This window comes from Oryzias latipes, chromosome 15, assembly GCF_002234675.1.
Source record: "Oryzias latipes chromosome 15, ASM223467v1".
Taxonomy (NCBI): Eukaryota; Metazoa; Chordata; class Actinopteri; order Beloniformes; family Adrianichthyidae; genus Oryzias; species Oryzias latipes.
In genome coordinates, this window is record NC_019873.2 from 16,720,272 (window position 1) to 16,748,120 (window position 27,849).

At 41.9% G+C, this 27,849-nt stretch overlaps 2 protein-coding genes across 2 annotated transcripts in view; one reads left to right on the plus strand and one right to left on the minus strand.

Moving 5' to 3' along the window:
• sdccag8 (serologically defined colon cancer antigen 8) overlaps positions 1-20,280 on the plus strand; it is a 41,065-nt gene extending 20,785 nt beyond the window's left edge. Inside the window, exons 14-18 of the mRNA XM_023963790.1 lie at positions 1,175-1,302; positions 5,544-5,652; positions 6,648-6,779; positions 18,951-19,050; positions 20,083-20,280. Coding sequence (XP_023819558.1) covers positions 1,175-1,302; positions 5,544-5,652; positions 6,648-6,779; positions 18,951-19,050; positions 20,083-20,121 — 508 coding nt within the window. The 3' untranslated portion in view covers positions 20,122-20,280. The remainder of the gene's footprint in view (positions 1-1,174; positions 1,303-5,543; positions 5,653-6,647; positions 6,780-18,950; positions 19,051-20,082) is intronic.
• Positions 20,281-20,499: 219 nt separating this feature from the next.
• The window catches only part of LOC101162468 (RAC-gamma serine/threonine-protein kinase), a 45,806-nt gene continuing 38,456 nt past the window's right edge, over positions 20,500-27,849 (minus strand). The window contains exons 11-14 of the mRNA XM_023963792.1: positions 26,083-26,297; positions 25,440-25,527; positions 24,853-24,955; positions 20,500-24,386 (exon numbers count right to left, since the gene is read on the minus strand). Coding sequence (XP_023819560.1) covers positions 24,301-24,386; positions 24,853-24,955; positions 25,440-25,527; positions 26,083-26,297 — 492 coding nt within the window. The 3' untranslated portion in view covers positions 20,500-24,300. The remainder of the gene's footprint in view (positions 24,387-24,852; positions 24,956-25,439; positions 25,528-26,082; positions 26,298-27,849) is intronic.

Genomic DNA, 27,849 nt, shown 5'->3' on the forward strand with positions numbered 1-27,849 from the left:
TATCTGGTAAAAAAAAAATCTGTTTTGTATAACATGGTAATGCTTTTAGGGAAACTGGAAAATACCTATTTGATTAATAACAAAAGTTTACTTGAGCACTTTGTAATGTAACCCTGGTTGTCAATGACAGAGGTCAAACATTTCCTGTAGGTCTTCACCAGATTTGGAAACACTGTAGCTGCTATTTTGGTCCATTCCTTCACACAGATCTTCTCAAGAGCTGTGATGACCTCTTCAGACAACTTCCATGGATACAGGTAACATGTGGAAGATGAAAGAACATCTTAAAAACAGGTCTGTGAGGAACAGAATTCCTGCTTGTTTGAGGTAGCGTAATGCTTTTTTTCGACAGCATTATAACAATAAATTCGAATAAAATCAAAGTGATTTTCCTGTTTTTTTATGATGAATATCACAGACCTCATCTTTCTAAGTAGGACTACTTGCAGAATCAATGACCTACAAAAAGTTTTTTGCCCCTCCCTTGTGCATTTATAATCTATTTATTTTTCCTTAAAATAACTGATTGTGAAAGTTTATTTTTCAAACATTTTTATTATTTTGTAACAAAATTACCCCTGCAGTTTCGCAAACCAGCATGAGGAGAAATGAGGTTGGAAATCTGCTCAGCTAGGGTTTCAGTGACCTAACCGACCAAGGCGGCGATGACCGCAGACGTGTACGACCGGCTTTGAATCGGTCTAAAATAAACCAGTGGGAGATGAGCGCAGCTGCTTGATGAAAAGCAGGATGATGTCCTTGTGAGGAAAACTTGGTGGCTGCTGTGCATGCAAATGTATAAATGATTTATCCGTTTTCCCCCCAGAAGCCAGTTTACCGCAATGCATGTATGCATTCTTATTCTGCACTTTTCCTCTGCTTCTCTTGTCTCACCCCCTGGATTATTTTCCGTTTGTGTTTACAGATGAAAGTCAGTGTCATGTACCCTGCTAAGCCACAGCAGTGTCATTGGTAACAGATGTTTTCCCGGGTCTACTCACCCTGACACCAACTCCAACCTCCTTTATTTATACAGCTGTATTCACTCACAGAATGCAAAGACTCAATCCAAGCAGGCGATTTCTGCTCAAATGGCTTACAAATACTTTACAAATTAAGTTCCCTAATCTTTTCCTGCATTGACTGTTGTTTCTGTCTTGGCTCTTCTCTGCAGACAGGACAGAGAAAGTGCTGAGCGGGCTCATGCAAAGGAAATGGCATCGGCATCCGTTTCAGCGCAGAAAAGGGAGACGGAGCTGATGGGGATGCTGCAGCAAAGTGAGGCTCGGCGCTCCGAGAAAGGTCAGTGGCTCTGTCTACAGCAGCAGCATTAAGTACTAAAGCATGCAGACATAGTAAAAGGATCCAGGTAAAGTTCAAACTGGACATCAGTCTGAACAAAAAGGCCATTAAATGGGACCTTAAATGCATTTTTAGCTTGGTTTTTACTAACTAGGTAAGTATATCTTTTCTCAGTGACCCTCACATCTAAATATTACAGCAGCATTTAAAATAAAGAAGAGCTGGTAACCTTTTTACCAGATTTTCTTCCTTTCACGTTTGCCTAATCGTGTAAAAACAGCAGGTTTCTGTTTTCAACTAACAGGAATTTTTTAAAGGTTGTCTTCTGCTGTAGTCCATTTACTTCAGGGTGTATTCTCTTGTTCGAAAAAATGTTTCTACAATCTGGCTCTAAGTAGTACTCGGAATCCCTTACAAAATACCAAATCAATTCATTTTTTTCAAACTGTTTTCATACAAATATTGATTTCAGCTAAAAGAAAAAAAAGTGAGGCTTTGGATAGTTAAATGATTAATTCTTACATTAATTCCCAACTGAAAACTGTTTTTGGATTGAAAATAAAACACAAGTTGGTTGTTTTGAAGGAAATTTGAGGAGTTTATATAGCATTTTTCTAAGATTCAATTTGTTTGGTTAAATATTTTAAACCTAGATAAAATTATGTTTCTCTTCAACATTTAACATAACAAATTCTCACTTATTGTTTGATTCTTATGGATAAATCTGTGTAAGCTTGCTGCATGAAAATCCTCTTAATCTGTTTCTGTGAAGCGACACTTTGGAGTTGCAGCTCTCAGGTGCCACTATCCTAATGAAATGCTTTTATTATTTTGTAATTTTAGCAAAAATCTTCAATACTGCTAACTAAAAAAACATCTCTTAGAGGGGTTTTCTGAGTCAGTTTTAGCACACCAAAAAATCTAAAAAAGCTCCCAAGTCACATTTTGCCATTTCAAGGCGAGTCTTAAGAAAACAAATTTTCTTTCATGAATAACTGTTTATGCTGTTTACAATATGCATGTACTGTTTTTGCACCACAGAAACAGAATAACAAGAAAGAGGGGAACACATTTTATTTTTTAGATCCATAAGTGAGGTTCCACAGGTAAAAAAAAGGTTTTTAAAGTGCTCAAGTCCTAAATTAACTCCCAAGTCTTTTCCTGTTAAGCACAATTCTCTTTTTCCGACAAAAAATGTATTTGATTATCTGCATAGATCCAGAAATGAAGGCACCTCAGTATGAACAGGATTTATCAAAAAGGCATTACAGGTGAAAAGAAGGGGAAATACCATTTAAAAACAGTTTTTGAGTTTTTAAACAGAAATATTGATATTGCCTGAAATTATAATAGTGTTTAATTGAAGTCATGTTTGCTCTGTCATTGCATAAAACAAACAATCTTGGTCTCCATACTGACCTCAAAGATAACCTGGAACTTTTCTACAACCTGCACCCTCCAAGGAAAAGTCTGACCACAGGGGCGCGTTCAGAAACAAAGCAGAAAGAGAGACTGGTAAATGTGTTGAGGAGGAGATCTGAGGGCAGAGGGAAGGTGAAGGGAGCAGAGCGGAGATCCAGCTCTGAGCTCTCTGTCTGTCTGCGCAGCCGAGCTGCTGCTGCTAGCACATCTGTTGCACCATCTGGATCCCCGCATCCCCGCCACCCTCCGCTCCCCTTCCCCGCTCTTTTTATTTACCTGGGGTTCGCTTCAACAACCGGGGAGCCTGCTGGTGCGCACAACAAACACTGAGGGAGGACTAGATGGTGGGGGGGTAAACAAAGAGTTTCTTTCTGGCTCGTGTCGGCAGCACACATGTTGTCTAAAGAGAGCTGACATCAGAGCGCAGCAGGAAACTGTAGATGGGGAGGGGATAGAGGGGTGGCTGTCCTTTAGTAACTCGCACCACTTCCTCTCCCCGCACAACCCAACAGACGAGCTGGATAATTAGCTTTCTAGCTCTCCAAATCCCGCCTCTCCGTCCATCCGTTTGTCCTTCCATCCATCCATCCTCCCGTCTCCTCTGCTCCTTTCTACCTTTTTTTTCCTCCAGGTTTCTCTTTTGAGTAGATGCGAACAGAACAGCCCCTAGATGATATCAGATATTTGTTTCTGTCCCTCCCTGCCTGCCACCCTTCTTCCCTCCCTCGTCCCTGCCTCCCTCCTTCATTTTTTTGGTTTATTTTTTTCTTCCTCTGTTTGTTTCCAGTGCCAGTTCTGCTGTGTTTCTGTGTCCCAGGGTTCTTTTTGGCCTACGCACGGCCAGACGCATTCAAAGCCTGTTCAGCTAATTAGCATTCTTCCTGCAACTTTTCCAGCTCTGACCAAACTTTGTCAAGTCTATATGTGTGTGAGGGAGTGCAGCCTCCAGTTATTGCTCTCCATGCTTTATCTGTGCATTGATGTCATGACAAAGAGCATTGGGGGGGGGGTTTAAAGGAGGCAGAATCCTTAATTGAGTCTCTTAGGCGCAGTCATACGTCTATATCAGGGATGAGTTATTTGATTTAACATTTTCTCTGCATGCTTTTGAACCAAACACGAGTAAATTGTGTTGTGTTTTAGTTGTTGGTGTTGGGTGCATGCAGATGAAGTAAATCAATGGCTTTTAGTAATGTAAAGTATGAGTTGCTGTTCAAAGATTTCAAAAACAAGATGTTTTTTTTTCTTTCTTTTTTTTGTTGTTTTGGTTGACGGTAACAGAATGCCAGAGCAGGTGGATCATTCCCTCGGTCCAAGCGGAAGCCATTGTTTTTATAAATGAGCAAACATATGTTGGAGAGTGGAACGTGGCGTGTTTCAAAGGAATGATGAAAGCCCGGCGTTGGATTGTTCAGAAAGAAGCCCCCATGTGCTGACGAGGACATGGCAGGAAGGGTGGAAAGGAGAAAGAAAGAGCTTTCAGACATCAATCCACCTCCCGTTACCCTTCCCTCACACTCTGTTTTCTCGTTCTGTTTCTCTCTGTACGTCTCCTCCCGCTCTTTGAACATTTTTAGTTTTAATGTCAGTATTGACAAAAGCATTTTTTGGGAATACATTCAAAGAGACATGTGTATGTTGCCGCGGCAATCGGAACAATAGGTTTCACAGCTTTGTACGACATGTAGAAGGATCACCCTCACAAAAATGGAGGAACATTTTTCTGCTGTCTCAGCAGGAAAATGACTCCTACTACGATAGTATGAAGCCACAGCTAGAATAAAATACTTAGAATTTGACATGTTTTCACAATCATTTATATTTATTTCTTTAAAAATTATTGTCAGCTGGTATTATATGGACTCACTCTATTTCTGTATGATACCACCTGACAAACAGTCAATGGGCTTGTTCATCTCTTTTTTATTTTGCTTTTGTCTGTCCCTGTTTAACCTCAGGTTCACACAAACATCAGATACTGACTGTAAAGACGTCAGTGTGCACTCATGTTCATACCACTGCCTTCTGCATCTGGATGGCCTTTCGTGAGTTCCTGCCACCAGACAGTTTGGACAGTTTTAGCTGCTGATAAAGGACCTGCAGCTGCTGATCACATGGACAGCGGTCATCAGAGAAATCTCTGAAATGAGCCAAACATCCTTTGTTTCTCTCAGTACAGCTTGATCACCAATTTCTGTGTCTCCCCGTGTTGCTCTGCTGAGGCAGGAAGGGACTGTTTAGAGTCAGAAGTATAGCAGACATGTTTTCATGCTGCAATGTAAAGTTCGGTCATTTAATTGATTTTTGAAATTATTTAGTTGAATTTTATGTCACTTTAAGCTGATGGACTCACAGCCACAGAAACTCTCCTCTATAATTCTGTGGACTGAAATGAGGTTGACCTTCTTTTTATTTTTACAGCATAAACTGGTCAGACTGAACATTATGTAGCTTAAACCCAACACCACTGAGAGATGAAGCCACTTGGATGAATGAAAAGATTTTACGTCCAGATGCCATGACTCCACTTCAGAATGTCACTGTTACTGACAGCAAACATTAAAGAAAAATTCAGACTAACTCAAGGTTTTTAAAGACTTCTTTTTCACTGAAAGCATTTTTGTTTCACACAGAAAACACAAATGTTTTAAACAAAGAGCCGGTGAATACGGCTGGTTCCTGCTAGGGGTCTTCAAAGCAGATTTGGAACCTGAACTTGGTCAGAATATTAAAGTGAGATGTCATCTGTCAGTTTGTTCATCATTCCTTCAAAGTGCAGCTGTGGCAAGCCTAACGTCCAACTTTTTCATTGGTTTCAGCTGCAGAGACGGATGATCTACTAAGTGCTCAGAATTCCCTGATAAGGAAGCTGAAGGAGGAATGCTGCCTACTGGGGGCCAAACTAGAAGATGTGACTGAACAAAGCAGGTCAGAACATCCAGTCCCGAAATCCTTCTTTCACGAGTTCGTGTTTCGCCTCTTTTGCTGGCTGAATCAGTTCGTCTGCTTCGTGTTCGTTCTTTTAAGAGAACAGTTGTTTGTTCTCTCGCTGCGGTTTGTTCCCTCTGTCTGCTTGACATGTCATCGTTTCACAGAGCATCACTCGTCCAGGCTGTTCAGCAGAACATGTCCGCATACTACAGACCGCTCTCCAGTCTGACCTGTTTTCTTGTTAACCTGATGCCACAGTAGTCACAGCAGGCCGACCCAGCTCTCCATCTGGGCTGACTGTGTGGGTGTGTTTGTGTCTGTGTGGGTGTGTTTGTATGTGTGTGTGTGTGTCAGTGACCATGGGCCCAGTGTCCTGTCAGCTGTTGGAGCTGTGCTGCACATTAGTCACATGACAGACCCCAATCTGGCACTGCCAGACCACATTGGCCTTACTGGCCGCACAACGAACGAACGCACACACACATGCACACACACACACTAAAGTATCCTGTTCTTATGGTACATACATACTCCATGTAAAGACTAAATAGCCATGATGTATTTTTAATGACTATTAGAATGCAGGCACATGCAGAAACACAGGCCTGGAGTGCATCTGCTGTGTGTGCGTGCGTGTGTGGGTGTGTGTGTGTGTGCGCGCGCGTGTGTGTGTGTGTGCGCAGCAGGGTTGCTGTGTTTGTGTGCTTTATGCTCTGGGCTGTTCGAGCTCAGGCCCACTGTAGCGGTTAAAGTCCTGCTGGACTTCCTCATCCAGGCCGAACGTCTTTTCACTGAGATAAATGTTTTTGTCTTAATATAAAAATGAAATCCATAAGGCAAACATTGCACTCTCAAATTTTTATTCATCTTCACATCCCACTTTTTTTTGTGCAAGCAATTTTCTTTGCTAAACAGGGAAACCTTTTTTCGTTTCGTGTGTTAGAAAAGGTTTTAGTTGTCACGATGGAAAGGATCTTCTCTTGTTTGTGCAGAAGTAAGCTGGAGCAGCTGGCCCTGGAGAAGCAGCACTTGGAGGAGACGGTGAGCAGCCTGAGAACTCGCTGCTCCAACATGGAGGAACAGTGTGTCCAGCACGGGCGCATGCATCAGCGCATGAAGGACAGGTGTGCAAACCCTCAAAACACTCACAGCAGCCTCTTTCAGACTCTTGGGTGCATCACATTCCCCTTTGAAGACTGTAGAAAATCTGGCAAAAGCCTTTTATCACTAATCGTCGAGCATTAGGCTTATTGCATTGTTTACTTTAAAGACCCACTGTGATGAAAAATGTTTTGACATGTTCGTGTGGCATTTTTCTCACGTTGGAGGAGATTTATGAGAAAAATCGAGCACAAAATTTCCTTTTTTGAGAATTTGTTTATTCGACTCGTAAATCAGGAGCAGACGCAAAAATGCTGTTGGAAAAAACTTGTTGATGCGACGTAGAAGCTTCCTGCTCCACTTCATTATGATGTGGAGGACTAAATCCATGTGTCTTTGTTTTCCTCGTCCAACCTGACATCTGGCTCAAAACAGTACGGCTAGCTTCAATATTGCTTGAGAGGGTCTGTAAGCTAGTGGGAGAGAATGTAAACAGATGGATGATTGGAAGGGGAGGGGTTTACTTCACGTCAAAAGTCCCGTCCACAACCTAAATTTTAATTAATAATTGCCGCTCTGCAGCAACTATGTCCTAGAAAATGACATACGTTTTTGATTTAGGCTAAAAACAGCATAATCATGATTAAAAGGCCGCTGGGAACACTTTCACAATCGATTAAACAATGATTGGAGTGGAACTTTAAGGTATTACGGTGCAGATTCACAATCTCTCCCCATCACAAAATATAAAAAAAGTTTATACTTTTCATGTTTTTCATTAACTGACATTTATTTTAGTTGTTTTTATCCTGCTGTCAGTATAATAGTCTCATATAAATACTCACACAAATCAGTGTTGTTAGGCAGTTTAAATGTTTTTCTTTTCTACTTTTACTTTTCAAAATCTATTTAGGGTCAGGCTTCACTAAATGAATATTTGCTTTAAAAAATCTGCACTGTGTGTGTTTGCGTTGGTGTAGCGGGGCGGGAGGTTGACTTTAGTCAGTGTTTGTAACCCCTCTCCTCTCATAAGCAACTTAAAACTGTACCCCCACCCCCCACCATGCTGCTCAGTCAGTGACACTAAATACTGTCTCCCACCCACCGGCGTTAACCTGCCGACGGTCACACGCTGCCAAAAGCAAAGTTTTCCAGTCACAGCTGTCCGCCGGGTGTGTGCGTCTCTTTGTGTGCGTTTGAGTCGTCAGAGAGGGCAGAAGATGAATACTGGGTATGTTTCCCGTGCATATGTTGCGGCGGTATTTGTGCGTACGTGTCTGTGCGCTGATGGGGAGCTCTCGCGTGTTCTCAGGGGTAGGCAGAGTCGGATTCTGGCAGCCGAAAGTGGATTGGCTGGGAAGTTGGCACCCAACTTCTCTCCCTTCTCCCTACTGAACCAGGATAATCACTCTTGGCATTTATAGTTTTATTTCCTGCTTTGACACTCAGTTTGCTGAAAAAACCTCCTGATATCTCACAAAGTCCTCTTGGTGGGGGCACTACAGGAGTTTTTGGACCGCTTCTTTTCTAAAGAAGATTTTCCCATCTGTATTTTGAAAAGACGTTTATTTGGTTGAAAGCGGGTACTTTCTATTGTAAAAGTTAAAAAGCTGCAGTCTGATGAGCTCACTTATTGTATTTTCAGATATTTCAGCTTAATTTGATTAAAGACTACACATTACATATGATTCCTTATGTGTTTTTGGCGTGTAACTGCATTTTTGGTTCTCGCTATAACCCCATAAATTCACAGGATGTTTATGTCTTTATTTAAGTCATGTGTCGGGGTTTGTGTTGTTCCGAAACAGACCTTAACTTTGGAGATTTCTGTTCCGCTCACAGTCTTTGCGGTGCTCACATTTGTCCATAAGCCAGTGCGGGTAGCTTCAATATTGCTAGAAATCTTTGTTAGTTTGGAGTTGAGAGGGTCTGTAAGCTAGTGGGAGAGAATGTAAACAGATGGATGATTGGAAGGGGACGGGTTTACTTCACGTCAAAAGTCCCGTCCACAACCTAAATTTCTAATTAATAATTGCCGCTCTGCAGCAACTATGTCCTAGAAAATGACAGACGTTTTTGATTTAGGCTAAAAACGGCAGAATAATGATTAAAAGGCCGCTGGGAACACTTTCACAATCAATTAAACAATGATTGGAGTGGAACTTTAAGGTATTACGGTGCAGATTCACAATCACGCTTTTTTTTCCAAAGAAGATTTTCCCATCTGTATTTTGAAAAGACGTTTATTTGGTTGAAATCGGGTACTTTCTATTGTAAAAGTTAAAAAGCTGCAGTCTGATGAGCTCACTTATTGTATTTTCAGATTTTTCAGCTTAATTTGATTAAAGACTACACATTACATATGATTCCTTATGTGTTTTTGGCGTGTAACTGCATTTTTGGTTCTCGCTATAACCCCATAAATTCACAGGATGTTTAAGTCTTCATTTAAGTCATGTGTCGGGGTTTGTGTTGTTCCGAAACAGACCTTAACTTTGGAGATCTCTGTTCCGCTCACAGTCTTGTTGGTGCTCACATTTGTCCATAAGCCAGTGCGTCATATGGTGCTTTTCTTGCGCTCGGCGACACGCGCCTTCTCACAATCCTCCGTGTGTGTTTGTGTCCATATATCAGGTATATGTTTGCTGGTCCCCGCAGGCCCTGGTTGCTCATTGGGCGCCCCGCAGCGCCGCTCGGGGGTTAAGGTGTACGTGTTAACAAGCTGGTGTAAGTGGGTTTAATATCCAGCGCCCCGCCCCTCCCCGCAGCCTCTCCATCGGCCTGCAATCTGTGCTGCGAAGAGCGGCAACAGCGCCCCACGCACAAAACATTTGGAAAATCAGCTTGATTTATTTTTACATGGGCAAGCTGAATGCCAAACTACACAGGGGTTTTAGCACACAATGTTTTGCTGCAGCATTTAATTAATTATTTCTCTATTTCTGTGTTCCTTTTTTTCTTTTCGCTTTGGCTTGGAAATGAAAGGATGGAGCGGGGGGGGGGGGGGTGTTGGAGCGGGACTGCAGAGAGTTAGAGACGATGAAAAGGAAAATGATTCCTTTTTAAACTTCTGCTTCAGTTCACTGTGAAGGCCTCAGTTTTGACGATGATGCTTCCTGATGTCCAAAATTACTTTCTTTAAATCAATTCAACCTTTATTTGTAAGAAGGTAAAAAAACCGCATGAATTATAACCCTTTGTTTTTGTAATTAACATATTTACAGCTTTTATCTAAAACCTTGAAAAAGCAAAAAAAAAAATTAATCGAGCTTAAAAACATTTTTATTTTAGGTGAAGACACAATAAATGCATTACTTAGATTAACTGTTATTGTCTTATCTAATTTTGATTATTGTGTAAATATGTTCTTTTCAGATACATTTATTCAACAAATGAAAAGTGGATTTAAACTCTTATTGAATGATTAAATTCTGATCAACATCCATGTGAAACTAAGTTTCTCAGCTGTGGCTTTCTTCATCTCTTTTTCACTTTTCCTCCCTCGTTTCTTGCACATCCACTTTGCTCCTCTCTTCTCCTCCTCCTCCTCCTCCTCCCCTCTGCCTTCTGTACTAAACGCCACGCAACCTTTTCTCACCTCCCAGCTGTTCACAGGCTGTTTCGCCAATTATCACTACGCATGTACACACTTAGGTCACACACACACACACGGACTCGTGTGCACACACACACGGCGGACCAGCATCACACCACACTTCTTTAGGCGCAGACGGTGACAGGAGTGCGTTCTGTAGAGGAGTGTGGATGTGAGCGCCCAGCTCACAGTGCAGTCTTTTAAGAGGAGTGGCAACATATACGCAGATGTGTCTGTAGATCCACAGGCTTCACGAGGCCATATGGCCTCCGCGGAGGAAGATGGTGCGTGCATTTGGAGGGAGCAGAGGAAGGAGGGAGCGAGGGATGGAGGGCCATGTGTGGCATGAGCTGTGCAAGCAGTTGTTGAAGTATGCATGCCTCTTGATGTGTGCGTGTGTTTGCACCAAAGGCTCCAGGAGATTGGTTAATGGAACAAATGGTCACGGCGGGCCAAGGAAGAAGGAACAGGCTTGCTGTTACCGCGGGCGGATGGCGAGCCCCGGGCGAGGGCTGCTTCATCTGGGCTCCCACACCCCCCCACCCCACCCACCCACCCAAAACACACACGCACACTCAGCCCCTGATTCCAAGCACACACCGCACTGCCGTGCCCCAAAAGGACGCTCCTCGCAAAACTTTTCATTTGCAAATGAAGTTGGCAGAGGCCTTCATCTTTCTGTGCACATCAGTAGGTTCATGTGACAAACGGCTTTGTGAAAGACTGGGATTAGGAAGAGGGGAGATGTGGAGGTGAAGACAAAGGAGGGGCATCATATTTAAGATCCTCACATTGCTGTTTTCAACTGCAGCCACCATGTTTCAGTATAAACGTATAAACCCAACACAACTGCAATTCTAGGTTTCTGCTGCACACTTTATAGAAAATGTACGCGTATTCTTTATTCTTTATCTTTCATAAAAAGAATTTTCTATTGTTGCATTCCAAAGAAGGTATGATAAACTGGTTTGACTTTGAGGGAAAATGTTGCTCTTATATCCTCTTTACTTTTCTTTTTTTTCTCTACATTTTAAGAAAAAGTTCAAGGTTTTAGTAACATTTTTCTTGTCATCTCTTAAAACATTTCCATAGCAGATTCTTGATGTAAATTTATGCTGGTTTATTTCCCCTATAGTCAGTTTCTTTGGCACATCATCTCGAAACAGAGACACATCTTCATTACTTACCTCTGGGTGGCGCTGATGAGTCGTTCTCCCACCTCCATCGTCTTCTCATCGTCTCCATCTCTGCATTGCCCAGCTGGCTTCTGTAGCCGGGAGCGACCGCAGGGCAGCCTGCTGAAAGAGCATTGTCAAACGGTGGCTTTACAGCTCTTTCACACACACACACACAGATTTGCGGCTCAGATGTCGGGCTGTAGCCAGGGGCTTGCAAGCTGGAGCGTTAACGGTGCAAAGCGTCACATCCATAGCCCCAGTCAGTGACACTAACACGAGTTCATAAAAATACAAGTAGGAAAGTGGGGCAGAAACACCTGCCCCCCTCTTTGGAAAAGTTCAACGGAACATCAGTAGGAATGCTTTCATGCTGGGAAGACAAACGCACAAAAACACAAGTGAAAGAGAGTCGGCGGGCCTCCCAGCAGCACTGCAGCAGCAGCCACACACACCTCACTTACTGAAGTGATGGAATGATCCGTGTGCGGCGGACAGCTCTGCCAGCGCTTCGGTCTTTAAACTTTTTAGTCCGTTTTAGCACAAAGACTCGACTTTATTTGAGCTTCATGTTAATTCGCTGCTCTTTCTGTAAACAAGAGAACAAAAAAATCTAAAGTTGATCACTATGTTTGAATTTTAGAGGGATTGTCCAGGTTTTTCCAAACCTTTGTAGACCTGGGTCCCATCTTAAAGATCACTTCTAGACAGGTGCACCACCTCACCTGTGTTCATACTTCCTGTCTGCCTCTAACCCTGCAGATTACAAACACCTTTGTGCTTCTGTGAAAAACAGGACACCTGCAGGTCACATCCTTCTCAACGCTCTCAGTCTAAAGAACGATTCCAACACAGCCGTGGACGTTCAACTCGATCACTCTCTGATTCTCAGAGCTCTGAGAACTGAAAACAACCAGGAGATTGTTCATTTTGCTCACAGATGTTCTGCTTCTCTGCTCTGACTTATTGAAGACATTATTGAAGATCTTCATGTGTGCTGGGACTCCTCTGCTGACAAAAGAAAACCCACAACGGTCACTGGAACAGCCTCAGAGTGACAGCAGTAATCCTAAAAATATGGACAGAAAACCAACCCAGGCTAAATCCGACATTACTTTCAGAATACTGCTCAACAAAACAAAAAACAAACAAACAATGAAACAGTCCTGTGCAAAAAACACATGATTCACTTCATACTTTTTTGCACAACTGCAACAATAACATTCAATAACAGCAGCATCAACTGCTCCATTGTCTCACGTTGGAACGGCTTCTTCAGTCGCCAAGTTTTTTGCTTTATCCAAAAATACTCAATAAGATTTGGAATTGAGCCATCGTTGTGTGTTTTAGCTGTTAGGTCTTGTATTGACCTGTAATGGAGACCAATCAAAGTCCAGCCTCATTTTTAACGGGTATTTCAACAGTGGTGTCCTCTGTGAACTTTCTAGGAAGTCCAAACAGAAACTAAAGGTGTAATTTGACATTGATCGATACCTTTACCTTTAAGGTTACTTTAGGTCTTTGGAGGTGTTTCGAGTCTCTTTAGTTGACATTTATGTTGTTGCTCTCTTCAGTTTATCGTCAGTTTTTCTCTTTCAACCACGTCCAGTAAGGTTGGTTGAAGCTGCTCTAAGGACTCTACTTGGTCTACATGTCCAAATGGAGCTGTACTTTTAATCTTATTCTAGATATACCATTGCTTTTGTATTGTCTTGATTTATTTATTTATTCAATGAACAGAAATTTAAAAGCAATTTTGTCCATTTCAAACAATTTTAATGATAATTGTGAGTTATTTCATCATTACAGTGGGATACAACAATACTGTTCTTGTGTGGAACTATTTCAGACTAAATTAGGAGATTAGCTAAATCTGAGCAGAATATTTTTCTAAAATAACACCAAATATATTGTAATTTGTGAATATTTTCTACAAAAAGATTGGAATTAGTGGTTACATTTGTAACCCTTTGTAGTATATAAATCTGTAAACATAAAAAGTTGCCAAGAAACTATTAATCTGGTGTGTAGCTTTAACCTCTAAAAATGGGAAACAAGGGTTTTAACAGTTTCTTTGGCTGATAAATCCAGATTTCTTAGGTGTGAAAAATGAAAGTGCTCTGAACACAATGGCACAGTTACAGATGAGCAGCAGTTTTCATCTGCAGTGGCATCTGGCACAGCGCAGTGGTAATGTGTAAAGACTGCTCAGAAATGCTGGCGAACAGCTTGACGCTGGAAGTTAATGGAAAAAAAGAGCATTTACAGATGATCTTTCTCAGGATTTCTTTCTTAATTATATGAAACCACGGTGTCAGTTTTTTCTGTTTAAATATGTGTACAAAAAAAACCTTTTTTGTCATTTTTAACTTGTTAGAAATGTTGCATTTATATAGACATCTTTAAAAAATAATCTGTGGTTTTTTGAAAAAAGTAAAGGAAACGATGTCACTACTGTCAAATCGGCGTGTTACTGAGAGCAACAACTGGCATGGCAGGTTGCTGCAGAGGGCACAGGCCTCCGGGCTCGCTACCCGAGTGCCCGCCAAGTCAGAGCAGCGGTCCTGGCGTGTGAGGGTGGCGTTCGAGGCCCGGGGTCAGGCGGAGCGTGTTTGTGTGCGGCAGCTGCTGCTGTCCTGCCTCTGGCAGCGTTGTTGTAACCAGGCAAGCCGAGGACGTCTGCCTGCAACCCCCCCCCTACACACATGTAAGGGGAGGGGGGGCTGCATGAAAGAGTGAGCTGGTTTCATGTGAACATGGACACGCAGTCATGTGAAGATGCTGCGCTGCTCCCAGATCTTCTGTGTCTATCTCTGTCTGATGCTCCAGTATGATGTTGGCACTTTCCCTTTGGAGCATGCCTTCAGGACATGTGCTCCCACCTGTAAATAAATATGCAAACACACCAGAGTTAAGACACTAGCTGAAGGCTATGGCGGATGTGTACCAGGGAGAGGTAACTGTGTTGTAATTAATCTCTTTAGGAGTCAACAAAGAGTGAGGAGGGTTCGGGTGAGCATTGTGAACGCTGTTTGATTATTCGGCTGTCAGGGGAAATTACAACATGCTGCCTTGCAGCAAAACTTGCTTCATCGTGTCAGTAAAAAAAAAAAGTAGTGAAAAATTCACATTTGCTGTCAGAGTTGGTTTGGACGGAGCTGGATTTCAGGGAACCCCCACATCCAGCAGGTGGTGTTCTTTCTCCAGGTCAGGATCAAAGCTCTCCGAGCTCACGATCGGCACCTCCTACTGCCACCCCACCTGACACCAGCGACCGTCCACCCTTGTTTTTCCCCGCAGACCCTCTGCACACTCATCTGTCTGTCCACAAATCCGCTCGTCCCTCCTCTCCAGCTCCTGGCAGCCGGCAGAGGCGGGCTACCCTGCAGTGCGTGTGTACGGATTAGTGTGGGGCAGCGTCTGAACATTAAGCTATATTAAGCCCTAATTAATGAGTATGCCAGTTATTGGATTTGCTGCTTTAGCTGCTGCAAGGAGCACTGCCATGATCACCCCCCCCCCCCCCCCCCCCCCCCGTCAGCACCAGCGTGGATTAGAGAATGTGTGTTGTGTCAGGCCAGAGGTTGGCTGATCTGTGACTTGACGACCCCCCCCCCCTCGAGCGTATGTGTTTATTTACATGTCAGCACTTTTGGTCAGTGCTTTACACGAACCTTCAGCTTACTACCTGAGTGGAGTCAAACATCTCAGGCCACGACCCGACTGGCTGATTTACGGGCTGCCCGCTCAGTCTCACTTCAGTGTGCAGCTGTTCCTCCACTGATCCAGTTTGCTCTGAACAGTCTGAGCTCCAGTTGTTATTGGACCATCCTCAGAGGAATTGATCTCAGAGTGATTCTCTTTAAACAGCCACTTTTGTCTCTGCTATTTGACAAACATCACATTCATTTTCTCTTTGCTTGACAGAGTTAGTGGACTTGCTGAAATGTTTTCCCTTTCCCGAATGTGTCAGATGCTTTGGTGCATCTCTGTGCTTCAGTGTCAGAGGCTGCTCCCGGTGACTCATTACCCGAAGGCGACACGTTCTCGTTGCTTCCTCGCCAAACATTTACAGCATCAGAACAACAGGCTCTGCTTGTGACCTTTAGTCGCATCGCCCGTGTGTCCGTGCACAGTCGGCCCTCCAGCAGAAGCTGTGTGTGTGTGTGTTGGTGTTGTCTTCATCCTCCAGGTCTGGTTCAAACCTGCAGGTGGGACCTCATGAAGATGGAGGGGATGAAAGCAGCTCATAGCTGTGGACTCATTACAGGAGGGGGCTCTTCACAGAGAAAAGAGGGATTAATGCCTGTGGTGGAAAATGGGACTTTTTGGGGCAAAGGGAGGACAGTTTGGGGGTGGGGGGAAGCAGATTGTGGAGCGGAGTTGGGATGTTTGCCTCCCCCGTCTGTTACACACAGGCAGTCCTGCCACTGCCAATATAACCAGCAGGGCAGGGGCATCTGTCTTCCTCCTCAAGCTACCCTTATCTGTCTCTCTGCCCGAGTAACTATTCTCCTCGTCTGTGAATCTTTCCTCCACATCATCTTCATCATCTCCCCTGTTTGGAAACGCTGAACAGAGTTTGGTCAAATGTGTCTACAGATGTCTCCTCAGAACAGCAGCTTGTTTCCTTTTTTTACTGCAAGTCTCCTACACCGCTTATTGAGATTTCTTTACTGACCAAAGCAGCTGCTGAAGTACAGACTATAATACTACAGGCTAAAGTACCATATATTAAATTACTCCAAGCTTAGGAATGACATGATAACCCTTGTGCTATCTTGTGGGGTCCAGATGACCCCACTCCCAACGTTAACGTGCCTCCATGCTAAAGTACTTCATGCTGAATTAGTCCATGCTAAGGAAATAAATGATACATTTCTTCATTCTAAATTACAAATATTTAGCAATAATTCATGCTAAATTATTGCATACAAAAGTATTATATGCTAAGTTAGTCCACGCTAAAGAACTTCATGCTAAGTCACACTATGCTAAATCACTCATGCTGAGTTACTTCATGCTAAAAGCCCACATGTGGTAGCCACACGCCATCACATGTAATTATTACACATAACTATAATGTTGCACATTCCAATATAAATAAATAGTTAATGTTAAACTGAACTGGAATTTTCTTATATTTCCTTTTCAAAATGTCATGCCAGCTTACTGTTCAGATCATGTTACATGGGTTATTTTGAGTTTAAGCCTGTTGTGTTCATACGGTTTGATCCTGAAAAAACGCTTAGGATGCTTTTGAATGTGGCTCCAAAGTCCATCTATTTCATTAAAAGAAGGAAGCTTCTTTAGTCTTTTGTTTTGTTTTTAACTTTATTAAAAAGTGGTCAGAAAGACAAGGCAGCTTTATCTGCATTGTACATTTGATGCATGAAGCCTTTCAGGGCCTAACAAAGGTGTAAAAACCTTAATAGAATTAAAACAAACCTTAAGACGAAAGAAAAAGTGTTTAAGAATTTAACTAAATTTAACAGTATAGGTGCAGATGATGAGGAAAAAATAAATTAAAAAACAGGAAGAAAATGTACAAGCTCATAATTGCAACATTTATTTAATATATATGTGATTTTTACTCTTTATTTGTTTAATGAGTCAGAGAAATTTGAGTTTAGATGAAAAGGTGATTAAATATGCAAATATGGATTTGCAGTAGGGGGGTAAATGAGTTCAACGCTGCACATTAGGAGGAGGGGGCAGCGAGCTGAATGGATGGGAAATATTTTCACAAACATCCTCGTTGCACCCCGAAATGTTCTCACAGCCTTTTCAGCAGAACCCCATCTGGAACGGGCACACACTTCCACGGCCTGATCCCATTGTGCCTTGAAAGAGTCTATTGTCTGCAGGAGCTGCTGTGTAAGAGGGAACTCTCTAATTGGGACGTCGTGGTGATGATCAAAAGTGTGCGCTCACACATTCCAGCGGCTTTCTCACCATGCTTTAGAGTTTCTGACAAAACCTGCAGGACGAGGGTTTGCTGAGGCACGAAAGGAAACTGTATGTTGCAATTAGAAACCAGGTAACTTGGCTTCCACTTTAAAAATTCAAATCATCAATGCCAATCACATACAGCTCAGCATGAATTTTGCTCAACTTCACTGTAAATACAGTTTTTTTGGACAGAAATTTGTTTTATTAAAGAGCATCAAAGTTTATTAAAAATATCAATTTAACATTGTAATAACTCAACTTTGCTGTTCTTTTGATTACTTTTTAAATAACGTTATGCTCTGTAAGAATTTTCCTTAGCCAAAAATTGCAAGTTTCAAAATAAAAGCCTTGTACCAGTTTTTTCCAAGTTACTTTAGTTGAATTGGAACTGTTCTTCATCTGAATTTGTTGTATTTAAGTTGAATTAAAAAAAAAGCTGTGCTTTGTTGACAGCTTCAAGTTGTTTCCCTCCCCTATATGTAGTCTTATCTCAGATTTTTTAGGGTTTAGTTTGATTTGTGACCATTTTAGAAGACTGTAAGAGATGTGCAGCAGCTGAAGAAAGGGATTTTATGACAGTTCTAAAAAAAAAAAATAGAAAAAATACAGAAAATTTAATCTTCTACTTCAAAGTAAATGCGGACTCTATAAATTTGTTTAAAAAAAAGAAAAAGAAATGAAGCTTTAGTAAAAGGGATCAAGTATGTAAAGAATAGAAAAACAGTGATTTTCAATCAACCTTTTTAACCCCTTGTGCTATCTTGGATGACCCCACCCTTACATTGACGTGTTCTCCCTACCATGACAAAGGTGGATAAAGGTGGAAAGATTTCATGTAATCCATGGACACCAGTGAAGATCACAAATCATTGAAGAAAAAAGGTTCAGAGCACTGTCTAGTGGGTCTAAATGACCCAACTCCCAATGTCTGTGTGCCTAGGATAGCACAAGGGTTACTTGAACAAAGCTCCTCTGTAACTTTGTTTGAGCGTTCTGCTCAGAAAAAGGCTGCGATGGTTTTGCAGCCGTGAGCACCGCGGGACTTTCCTGTAGACATCAGTGTGACACTTGTTTTTGGGTGCGACGAGTGTCAACATATGGGTGAATTAAAACTGTTTGGTTTTCTGTGAAAAACCTGTTTTAATTCAGAATTGGAGTGTATAGGAAGGCATACTTAACACTTTTTTTTCCCCAAAAACAAGCTCAGACTCTTTTGTTTGTTTTAGAAACTGAGAAAACAAACTGTAACGTCGAGTACATCAATACATTTCTAGAGTATTTGGAAGTGACACAAAGGGGTTTTGGTGAGATGGAAATCAGGTTTTTAAGGACTTCTCAAACTAAAAATTATAGATTACTGACATCAAAGCATTTTTTCCCATGAAGCCACATTTAGATTTTTTTTGTTTTGTTAAAGTCGATGGTTAAATTGGATATTTTTTCTAACATTTTCATTGTTTTGTTTGTTGCAGGTTGCAGCAACTGGATCAGTGCTGTCAGAGCAGCGCCCTGCAGGTGTGTGAGCTGCTGGCTAAACAGAACAAGCTAATGCAGGAGAGAACCTTCTCAGAGGTACAAAGACACACATCCAAATGTCTGACAGTAGCATTCAGTGACAACAGTTCTAATCTGGTGTTCTGCACAACGAAATCTCATTTTGGCGGATCACTCCTCCTATTTGTTGACCTAAAGCACCTCTTCTCATCCATCAAAGCTGCTTCTTTTTGACAGACTCATCATCTTCTGTGACATGTCACAAAAGTAGCTACGTTTTGTTTTTGTTTTTTTATTCAAATTTGCTTCGCCCCCTCCCTCCCCTGACACTGCTGGCATGCCCCAGGGCTTTGTCCTGGTCCCTCCTCTTTTGATATTTTACCTTCTTGGCACAGTCTTCAGTTACTACAATATCAATGACATCCTTCTCCTCTTCAGCAAACCCCACTTTCAATCTCTCTCCCCCCTCTGTGCCCTCATGAACCAAAGTCTTGGTTTAACTCCAATGTCCTCCAGCTAAACGGCTACAAAACAGAATTTAGCTAAATTTTTCACGTCCTCCTCGCTCCCCCCTTCTTATAGGTTAGTCTGGATGTTACTATCTATGGTCCAACGTTTGACGGATTAATAACATTCCCTTGTTTTTATTGGCCCATTTGTCCAATATCGACTCTGTCCATCTCTCTTTTTCTCATTACTGCTGTCCTGATTAATCATTTCCCTCCTCACTGCCAGTCATTCCTTTCTTTGGCCCCTCCCACATATACCTCAGCTGCTTTTATGAGTACTGGTCTGGAACTATCGTCTTTCATTCCACCATCTCAATAATTTACATTTGCACTGGATTTCAACAATTCAATTCAAGGCCATTTATGAATTCACATTTGCATTTTTCCGCATCGTCTTTGCTCTGCCTCAGCTTTCAATTTCACTGAAACTTGACAGTAGAAAGTCAATAGTATGATGGATGTTCTTGGAGTCTCAGAAAAGGGGTTTACAACAATATTCAAAGACATTTTAGTCTACTTTTTCTATCTTAAGCCTTTGTGTCTTGAATCAGTCTGTGTTCAGCTTTGTGTCATTTTTGGATTTTACTCTTTGTCTTTTAAGCAACCAAACGTGAGACGAGCTGAAGCGGCGAGCTTGTGAGGGTCCTTGTCCATTCCTCTGGACGTTTTGATGGAGATATTTTTCTTATTCAAAGGAAAATGAGAACATTTTGGGGTAAAACAATCAACATTTAACCTGTTTACACTGAGCCGTGGCATGGTTTAATTTTCCTTTTTAAATAAATATTGAAACCCATAACAGATTCTGTTTTTTCTCTCTCTATTACCTTGTATGTTAGGAATAAATTTGGCATAGTTTACAAAACAATGCATATATTTTAAATTATGTTGTTGCTCAACTGAGGCATCAAAACAATATTTATTTTTGTAAATGATAATGAATAACTAACATTTATGTTTCTAATAGTCCTGGATTGTCAGACAGAAATGGCAGCAATCAAACAGTCAACACGCTGCAGCAGTTTGAAGTGCTTTATTGAAGCTGTCTGTAAGAAGAAAATAATGTGTATCCCTATCATATGCATTTCATGTGTAAAAATACTAAAGATGTACAGGGTAAAAAACAGCTTCACGTTGATGGTAATCGGTTGTTTTCACATCCCTGTGCCCTCAACAGCCAGCGGCACTGCGTTCCCACAGGACAGAAAAAAAAGCCTGGTTTTCTAGGAAACTGTCAGGATCTGCTGCGTTTCCCAGCATCCTCTCTGCTGCTCTGGCGTTTCAGGAAGCAGAGGCTACCTAGATGTGTCGGGTCTTCAGAGAATCGAGGTCCAATCTGGCACCAGCTGTAGTATTTTTACATGTTTAGTAAAATAAATGCATCTCATGCTTGTTTGTTAAAGTAGCTGTCAGGATGTATGAGAGTAAAGGAGGGTCTCTGCTGCAGATATGCTTTTCTTTTCCTACAAATCTTTCAGAGAAGTGTTTCTCTGCAGTAGAAGCCAGGTGGAGTGTGATCTATGAACCAGGGCTTATGAAAAATCAATTCAGAGCAGCGGAAGTCTTTAAAAGAGAAACGCTCCTGAAGTCAGGTGTGAGCTGGACATACAGTAAAAACGGTAGCAGCTTTGAGAGCGTTCCATCTCCACCAGTAAAGCTCTGAAGGCTGAAAAGGAACTTCTGCATCCAGTTTGGGAGATCCTTTTGCTGCTGGTAAGCCCACGCAGATAAAGAAAAATTACTAAGATGGATCCTTCTTTTCTCTTTCACCTTTGCTCCAGGATCAGCCTGTGATGCTAGACCGAAGACTCGGGAGGCTGGTTGGCGGGAAAACTTTTCAAACCACATGAAATTAGTGCAATGAGGATTTTCTTTTCAATTAGAAATACTGACCGGTTTGCTAAATCTTCCCAGTGAGCCTGCATCGCTGTCTGCTCGGGCTTTCTTTCTTTTTTTTTTTACTGCATTCAAAACATTCCATCCAGGTCTTGCCAACATCAAAGTCAGCAGTTTTGTGTGAAGGGGAGCATATATACAAATAAAGGAACATTTTCTTTCAAACATAAAAAAGCTAAAAAATCTTGCTTTAAAGCAGGCTGACTCAGATTTCTCTGAATCATATCAAAAGTGATGAGTGTGAAAGTGCTGTGTTCAAAGCTACAAAGCGATATCTTAGGAGCTCTGGTTTCTAAAGGTTTTGGCATGAAGCGTGCACAGCTAGAACTCCTCGGTGGCTCGGGTCAAAACGAAATCCTTCCAAATACTCGGGTCGGTTACGGACGCCAGCTTGGGATGGGAACTTTTCCTGAACTCAGTCGATCACTGGGAAGTATTTGTCATTAGACTTCAGAGTGCAACTTTGTACCGGTGATGCCGACAGAGGCGGACAACAGCATGCAGGCCAGCGCCATTCTGTTTGTTTTTTTGTTGTTTCTGCCGTAAAGCAGGTTTTCTAGCTGTTAGCATTTTAACAGTTGTGCAACAGCAAAGCATGTGAGTTTCAGAGCAGCCGGAAAAACGGATGTTTTCTGAGATGTATATGAGCTATCTTTAAAGAGGAAAAAACATTTTTTCAAACCAAAATGTTGAAATACTTCTAACCTCCCCTCCTAACTGTGAAATGGCAATATAAAAAAATACAACAAATAAATTAAATAGAAAATAAATTCAAGTTAGCCATCAATGATAGTCATATAAACATTCAAATAAATATTTAGCACACATCCCTAGATACTCTTTAACCTGTATCAGGATGAAGCCGTTCTCTTTAGGTGCAGATCTTTTTTTTTTTTTTAACCAATGTAATACCTCATACTTGAATGTCACTCAGAAGTGCTGGATGTCAAAGTGTTTGACTTGTTCTGAGCTAAACCGTAAGGCTTACTCGGCATTTGAAAACAGAAACTGAGGGGATTTTTTTTCTTTCCTAAGACTGGAAGACATGACAATTGGACAGCTGCAAAAAACACACACAATCCAGTCTGAAGGGGGCGATGGCGCACGTTAGAGACAGACCCGACCTCCTCCACTCCACCCGCCACCTTCCTCACACACCTACAGTGAAGATAAACACTTACAGTTCCTCCCTCGGCCTCCTCCTTTGCTGTACATTCAGACTTTTGTGCTTCTCTCTTTTGCGTTCGGAACCACTTCCTGTTTCTCTCTGAACTTGGCCGCTGTGCCCGCAGTAAGATTAGAACTTTTGAGTCCTTTTTAGGAAAAAGGAAAAACGTTGTTTTCTCGATGGTCTGTCTTTAACGTGCCCGTCACGTCCCAGCTGTCACATTTTGGTCACAAAACAACACAAAAACATCAAAATAAAACAAACAATGCAGCAGGAAGGCTATCTGCGATACCTCCTACATTCGTCAGCCATTTTTGTTTCTTGAGGTGCAATTTTTTTCCGCCTCTCAGCCCTAAGAAATAATATATTTCTTTTCTAGAACAATAGAATAGAAAAAAGTTAAATATAAAACCAAACCAGATAAACAATAAATACAACAAATATTATATAGCAATTGCTGTGATTCTCGTAAACCCAATTTTCTTTTTCTTTCTCTTAAATATGTCTGCCTATTTAACTTTCTGACTGTTTCAGGAGTCAGATCAGCCGTCGTGTCACTTCTCAACAATAAAGTAATAAACTTTTCATTCTATGTTTTTCTCTTAGAGATTTCTGCTGAATCTGCTCCTGCTGCAGACACACACAGAGGTACAGCCGTGTGGACCCAAAAACATGTCACAGTAAAGCTTTCAGTGGTTTCAACACAAGTACCGCTTCGGTTTCCCTTTTTTTGTTTTTTTTTCTTCTTTTTCTTAGAGACAAAGGAAAAAAGTCTGTTTGGAAGGAAAAAAAAAAGTTTATGGGGAACATTCAAGCTTTCTGCTTTCCTCTCTTTTTCACCGTCTCTGTGGCATTAACTGGCGTGCACTGCATTGTGGGTAATGGAGTGCCGCTCATTTGCGCGGGAGCTTCACCTGCCGGAGCCGCTGTGCTTTGAGGTGTGTTCTGAGACTCGTCTGGAGCTCACGTGAGCATCTCACACCGTGGTCTGCAGGTCAGAGGTGTTCTGCAGCTGTAGCTGTTCAGACAGGTGGTTGGAGTTTGGCTGGCGCTTGTGTAATGATCAGCAGCATTCACAACAAGTGTAGCACCGGGCTTTAGTAGTAGCAGTAGACAAGCAACAGTAGTACCTGTAGTATTGTAATAGTTGAAGTAGCAGCAACGACAAGAACTCGCACTGAGTAACACCTGAGTCAAATCCTGCTTGACAACATGAGGTGTAAGATTCTGCTCACCGATCACTATGGCTCGGTCAGTCCCAGAATCAGTGGAGTGCGGGTTTAAAGATGGATCTAAAGTGTCTCTGAGTCTGTTTGCAAGAAGACACTACCGGTAATGGCAGTTTGTGTTTGATGGACTTTTGTTCCCGTCATGCAGACGAGGAACGACAGAGAAACCGTGGAAACGAGCATCCATCAGTGTTTGTGGAGAACAGACACACATCAGAGCACAGCGCGCTCCAGTGAAGCTCCTGTCCTTAAAGGGTCATCACAACTGATCTCATCACAGTTTAGATCGCTTGGGTGGTTGTTTTTTTTCTTTCCGTTTTGTTTGTTTTTTTCGACAAAAGTATGAATAATAAATAAAAAAGCAGACTGCAGAGGTGAAGAGGAGAGAAGGAATGAAGGAGGCGGGAAGAATCCTCTAAAGCTGGCTTGGTCCAAAGCTGTGGGTGGATTTGTTTGTTGTTGGGTTTTTTGGGTCCCACACTGATGACCTCAGAGACCAGCTTTGATGATGTCACTGATGGACAGTTCATTCACGTCCACTAGCAGAGTACGAGAATTGTGGGAAGTGCGGCCGTCTCTCGTTGTCCAGACAGTCCATCCCGTCCTCGTCGACTGAAACGGGAGAAAAAGTGATTCCACATGGAAAAAAAACCAAAACAATATTCCACGCTCATCTGTCCTTTCTATTAACAAGAAGTTAAAACCTTTTCATTTAGTTCCGGATTTCTGCGTTTGAACTGACGGTGAATTCATTCAGTCAATGAAAAAACGTTTGTTAAAAATAAAAAAGCTCAAGTTTCACATTAGTCAGAGCTGAACATTTTAAAAGCTAGAGTAGTTTAGATCAAAAACAGGTTAGCTACAGAAACTGAGTATTAAATAACTTCTAAACGCCATGCAGTCAACTGGGAGAGAAACTTTTTTTAAAAGATTGTTTACCGTAATTATAAAATCAGTCAAAGTGGAAAAGTCACTGGTTGTGGCTTCTAATATGGCAGAATGGAAATGTAGACCAACCGGGTCACACACTGTGTTAAATATTAGTCTGAGTTAAAAAAAAACAGACAGAAACACTTACATTTCTCCGGTGGAGTGATTGTGATGGTCTGAGCCGTGAACTCCTCATCAAAATACCTGGTGTCTGTTTCTGACGTCACCTGAGGCTTGAAAGGAGGGACAAGCTGGGAGGGGGGGGACGCAGACAGAGCAGATCAGAGGAAAGACAAATGTTGAGGATTATTAGGCAGTTATTGAAACCAAAAAGCTGGGAGAAAAATCCCAGAAGTGACTATTTTTCCTCAAAAGGCAGCAGTCTTCCATAGCTACAATTTGTAATAAATAAAACCACTTTTTGTTCACTTTAACTTAAAAAAATCAAACTAAACAGACAAAAGAAAAAACTGAAAAAGTGTGAGTTATCCAGAAAAAGAAACTACATCAGAAAACGTGTCCAAACAAGGCGAGACTCACCTGATGGTGTTGTGCAAGCAAACGCTTGACAGATTGACAATTATCAGGATACAGTTACATTCCCCCATAATGCTTTGTTTGTATGTGCACATATGAAAACACGGACATGGGTGTTGCTTCTCTTATATCCTTTTGTGTAAAACGGACACAGATGGCAAAGAAAACAGTGCAAATGCACGGTTTACCGTCATGTACCTTTTTATCATAAACATCCTGCCAGTCGACGCCAGAGAAGAAACTGTGTCTCATTATTTCTTTAGCATCATCCGGCCCTCCCCCAAGTCTGGTTCAAAGAAGAAAGGCAAAACCATTAGTTATGTTTTTCATTGTTATTGTAACCAAGAATAAAAGAAAGCAAACAGAAATATTTAAAAAATATATGTACTATGATCAAGTATTTAGATAAAAATATGATTGAAACTACTTTTCTATTAAGGTTTTTATTTATTTAAAATAAGATTTTGTAAAAAAGTTACTTTGGTGTTATGATCACGATTTTTTGTGTAAGATAAATGATTTAGGTGTTTTCTTAAGGACCCACTCTGATGAAAATTGTGTTTTTAGTGTTTGTAAAATTTTCTTGTGGCATTTTTTCCATGATGTAGGAAAAATGCATTTCTGAATTTATTTTATTCAAATCGTTGTGAATCAGGAGCAGAAAAAAACACTTGTGATGTAGAAAATACGGTCCCGCCCACAACTCGGGGGAAAATTTCTTATCAACTATTACCTCTCTGCAGAAACTGTCCTAGAAAATGACTTTTTTATTTTTTATTTTAGCTAAAAACGGTATAACCATAATTAAAAGACCACTGGGAACGAGTCAAAAGATGCTCACCTTTTGTTGGGGTCTTTGATGAGGAGACCTGACAGCAGCGACTTGGCGTCTGCCGACAGAGTGCGTGGAAACTTAATTTCCTCCATGAGGATGAGCTCAAAAAGCTTCTCATGGTCCTGATTGTAGAACGGCAATCGTCCACACATCATCTCGTACGTCACCACGCCCAAACCCCACCAGTCCACCGCCCGGCCATAATCGTTGTCCTCCAGGACCTGAAGAGTGCAGACGGACGAAAAGCACATGATTACGTTAAAGTGGGCCATTTCTTTTATTAGACATCTGCTTTGATTGAGCTTCTCTGTGCTTGTTTTATGAAGCAGGACTGACTGCCTGAGGTACGAGGGACAGACGAGTCAGGAAACGCAGAAACAGCAGACAATGTGAGGGATAAACAAAACTGTAAAAGTAGTTTGAAGTGAGCACAGGTGGCTCTAGAGCTAACACAAGCTAAAGTGTGCAGAGGTGACGCTCTTCAGAGGCTCCTCGTACATTCTGGAAGTCCACAAGAGCCACCAGATGCTCTGATCTCCATGCCAAATAAGAGGCTGAACCAGGACACCACCCGAGTCCCGCCAGTCAATCAGCTGTACAGGTACGGACCTACAGAGCTGATCTGTTGTGAGACTTCTTAAGCGTTTTTCTGCTCTGTATCAACTTCCTCCTTCATGTCATCTATCCTATCTTTTTTATTTTCAAATCATGTCTTCCTTTTTTCCAGCCTTTCCTGTGCTTACCTACAGATAAAGAAAGACAAAAAAAGGGAGAGGGAAGCACAAAAATAGGTTGTGCAGGCACTGTGTAGTAGTAAATGTACCGAAAATAATATCTCTATTAACAGGTGAATGTTTGCAAAGGTAGCTCCAAAAACAGACTCTGTACTGGAGTCCTGGTACCCAATGTTCTAGAGTCCTATCTGCAAATGAAACAGGGGAGTTTTATGTGAGGGTGCTCATGGGAGAATTATCTGGTCACCCGGTTGGCAGCTGCAGAGGGGAGTTGGGCGAATGAAGGGGGCCACCAGCTCCAGATATAATACAGCCTGGAACGGCTGGAGGGATAACACTGGCTTAGGCTGCTGGGAGACCGTCAGACGCTCACACATGGCAGATGGAATATTTATCCATGCTCATCAAATTCATAAAGTTCTGAGAGTGAAGCAAACTAGGCGATGTTGGGTGTCGCTCCAGTTTGAGCAGCCACACAGATGGTGCAGTTGTTCAAATTCTGAAAGATGGTTTTAGCACTGAGCCGTTTGAACCGCGTGCATCACTTTTAGATTAAAAAAAAAAAGGCACTGAAATCATCAAAAAATGAATCAAAGTTGGACTCGTTCATGCCGGTGTGCCTGTGTGGGAGGGAGTTTTTGTGTGTCCTGGGACCAAAGAAGAAAGTGGCAGCTTGGTTGCAGGCAGGGAGCAGATTAATCCACAAAGAGCCAGAATGTTGCCCCACAGCCGCAAGCGTGGAGGCACTGGTGTGTGTCTGTGTGAGTGTGTCCTTGTATTTGTCACTTTGTTAGGGCCCCTTTGATATCCTCATTCAACTTCGTTTAAGTTAGACTGGGCTAATGACTTTTCATAAATGTGACGTCCCAACGAGAATGGCAAAGGAGGAAAACGATCTTAACTGCTCCCAGTGGGACAGCCAGCCCCCCCCCCCCCAACTGATTGGACGGTACCGGCCACTAACTTTTGGCAAAACCAGCCAAAGAACAATCGCACAGCACGCACACACCTTATATACTGGGAGCACATGAGCCCATAT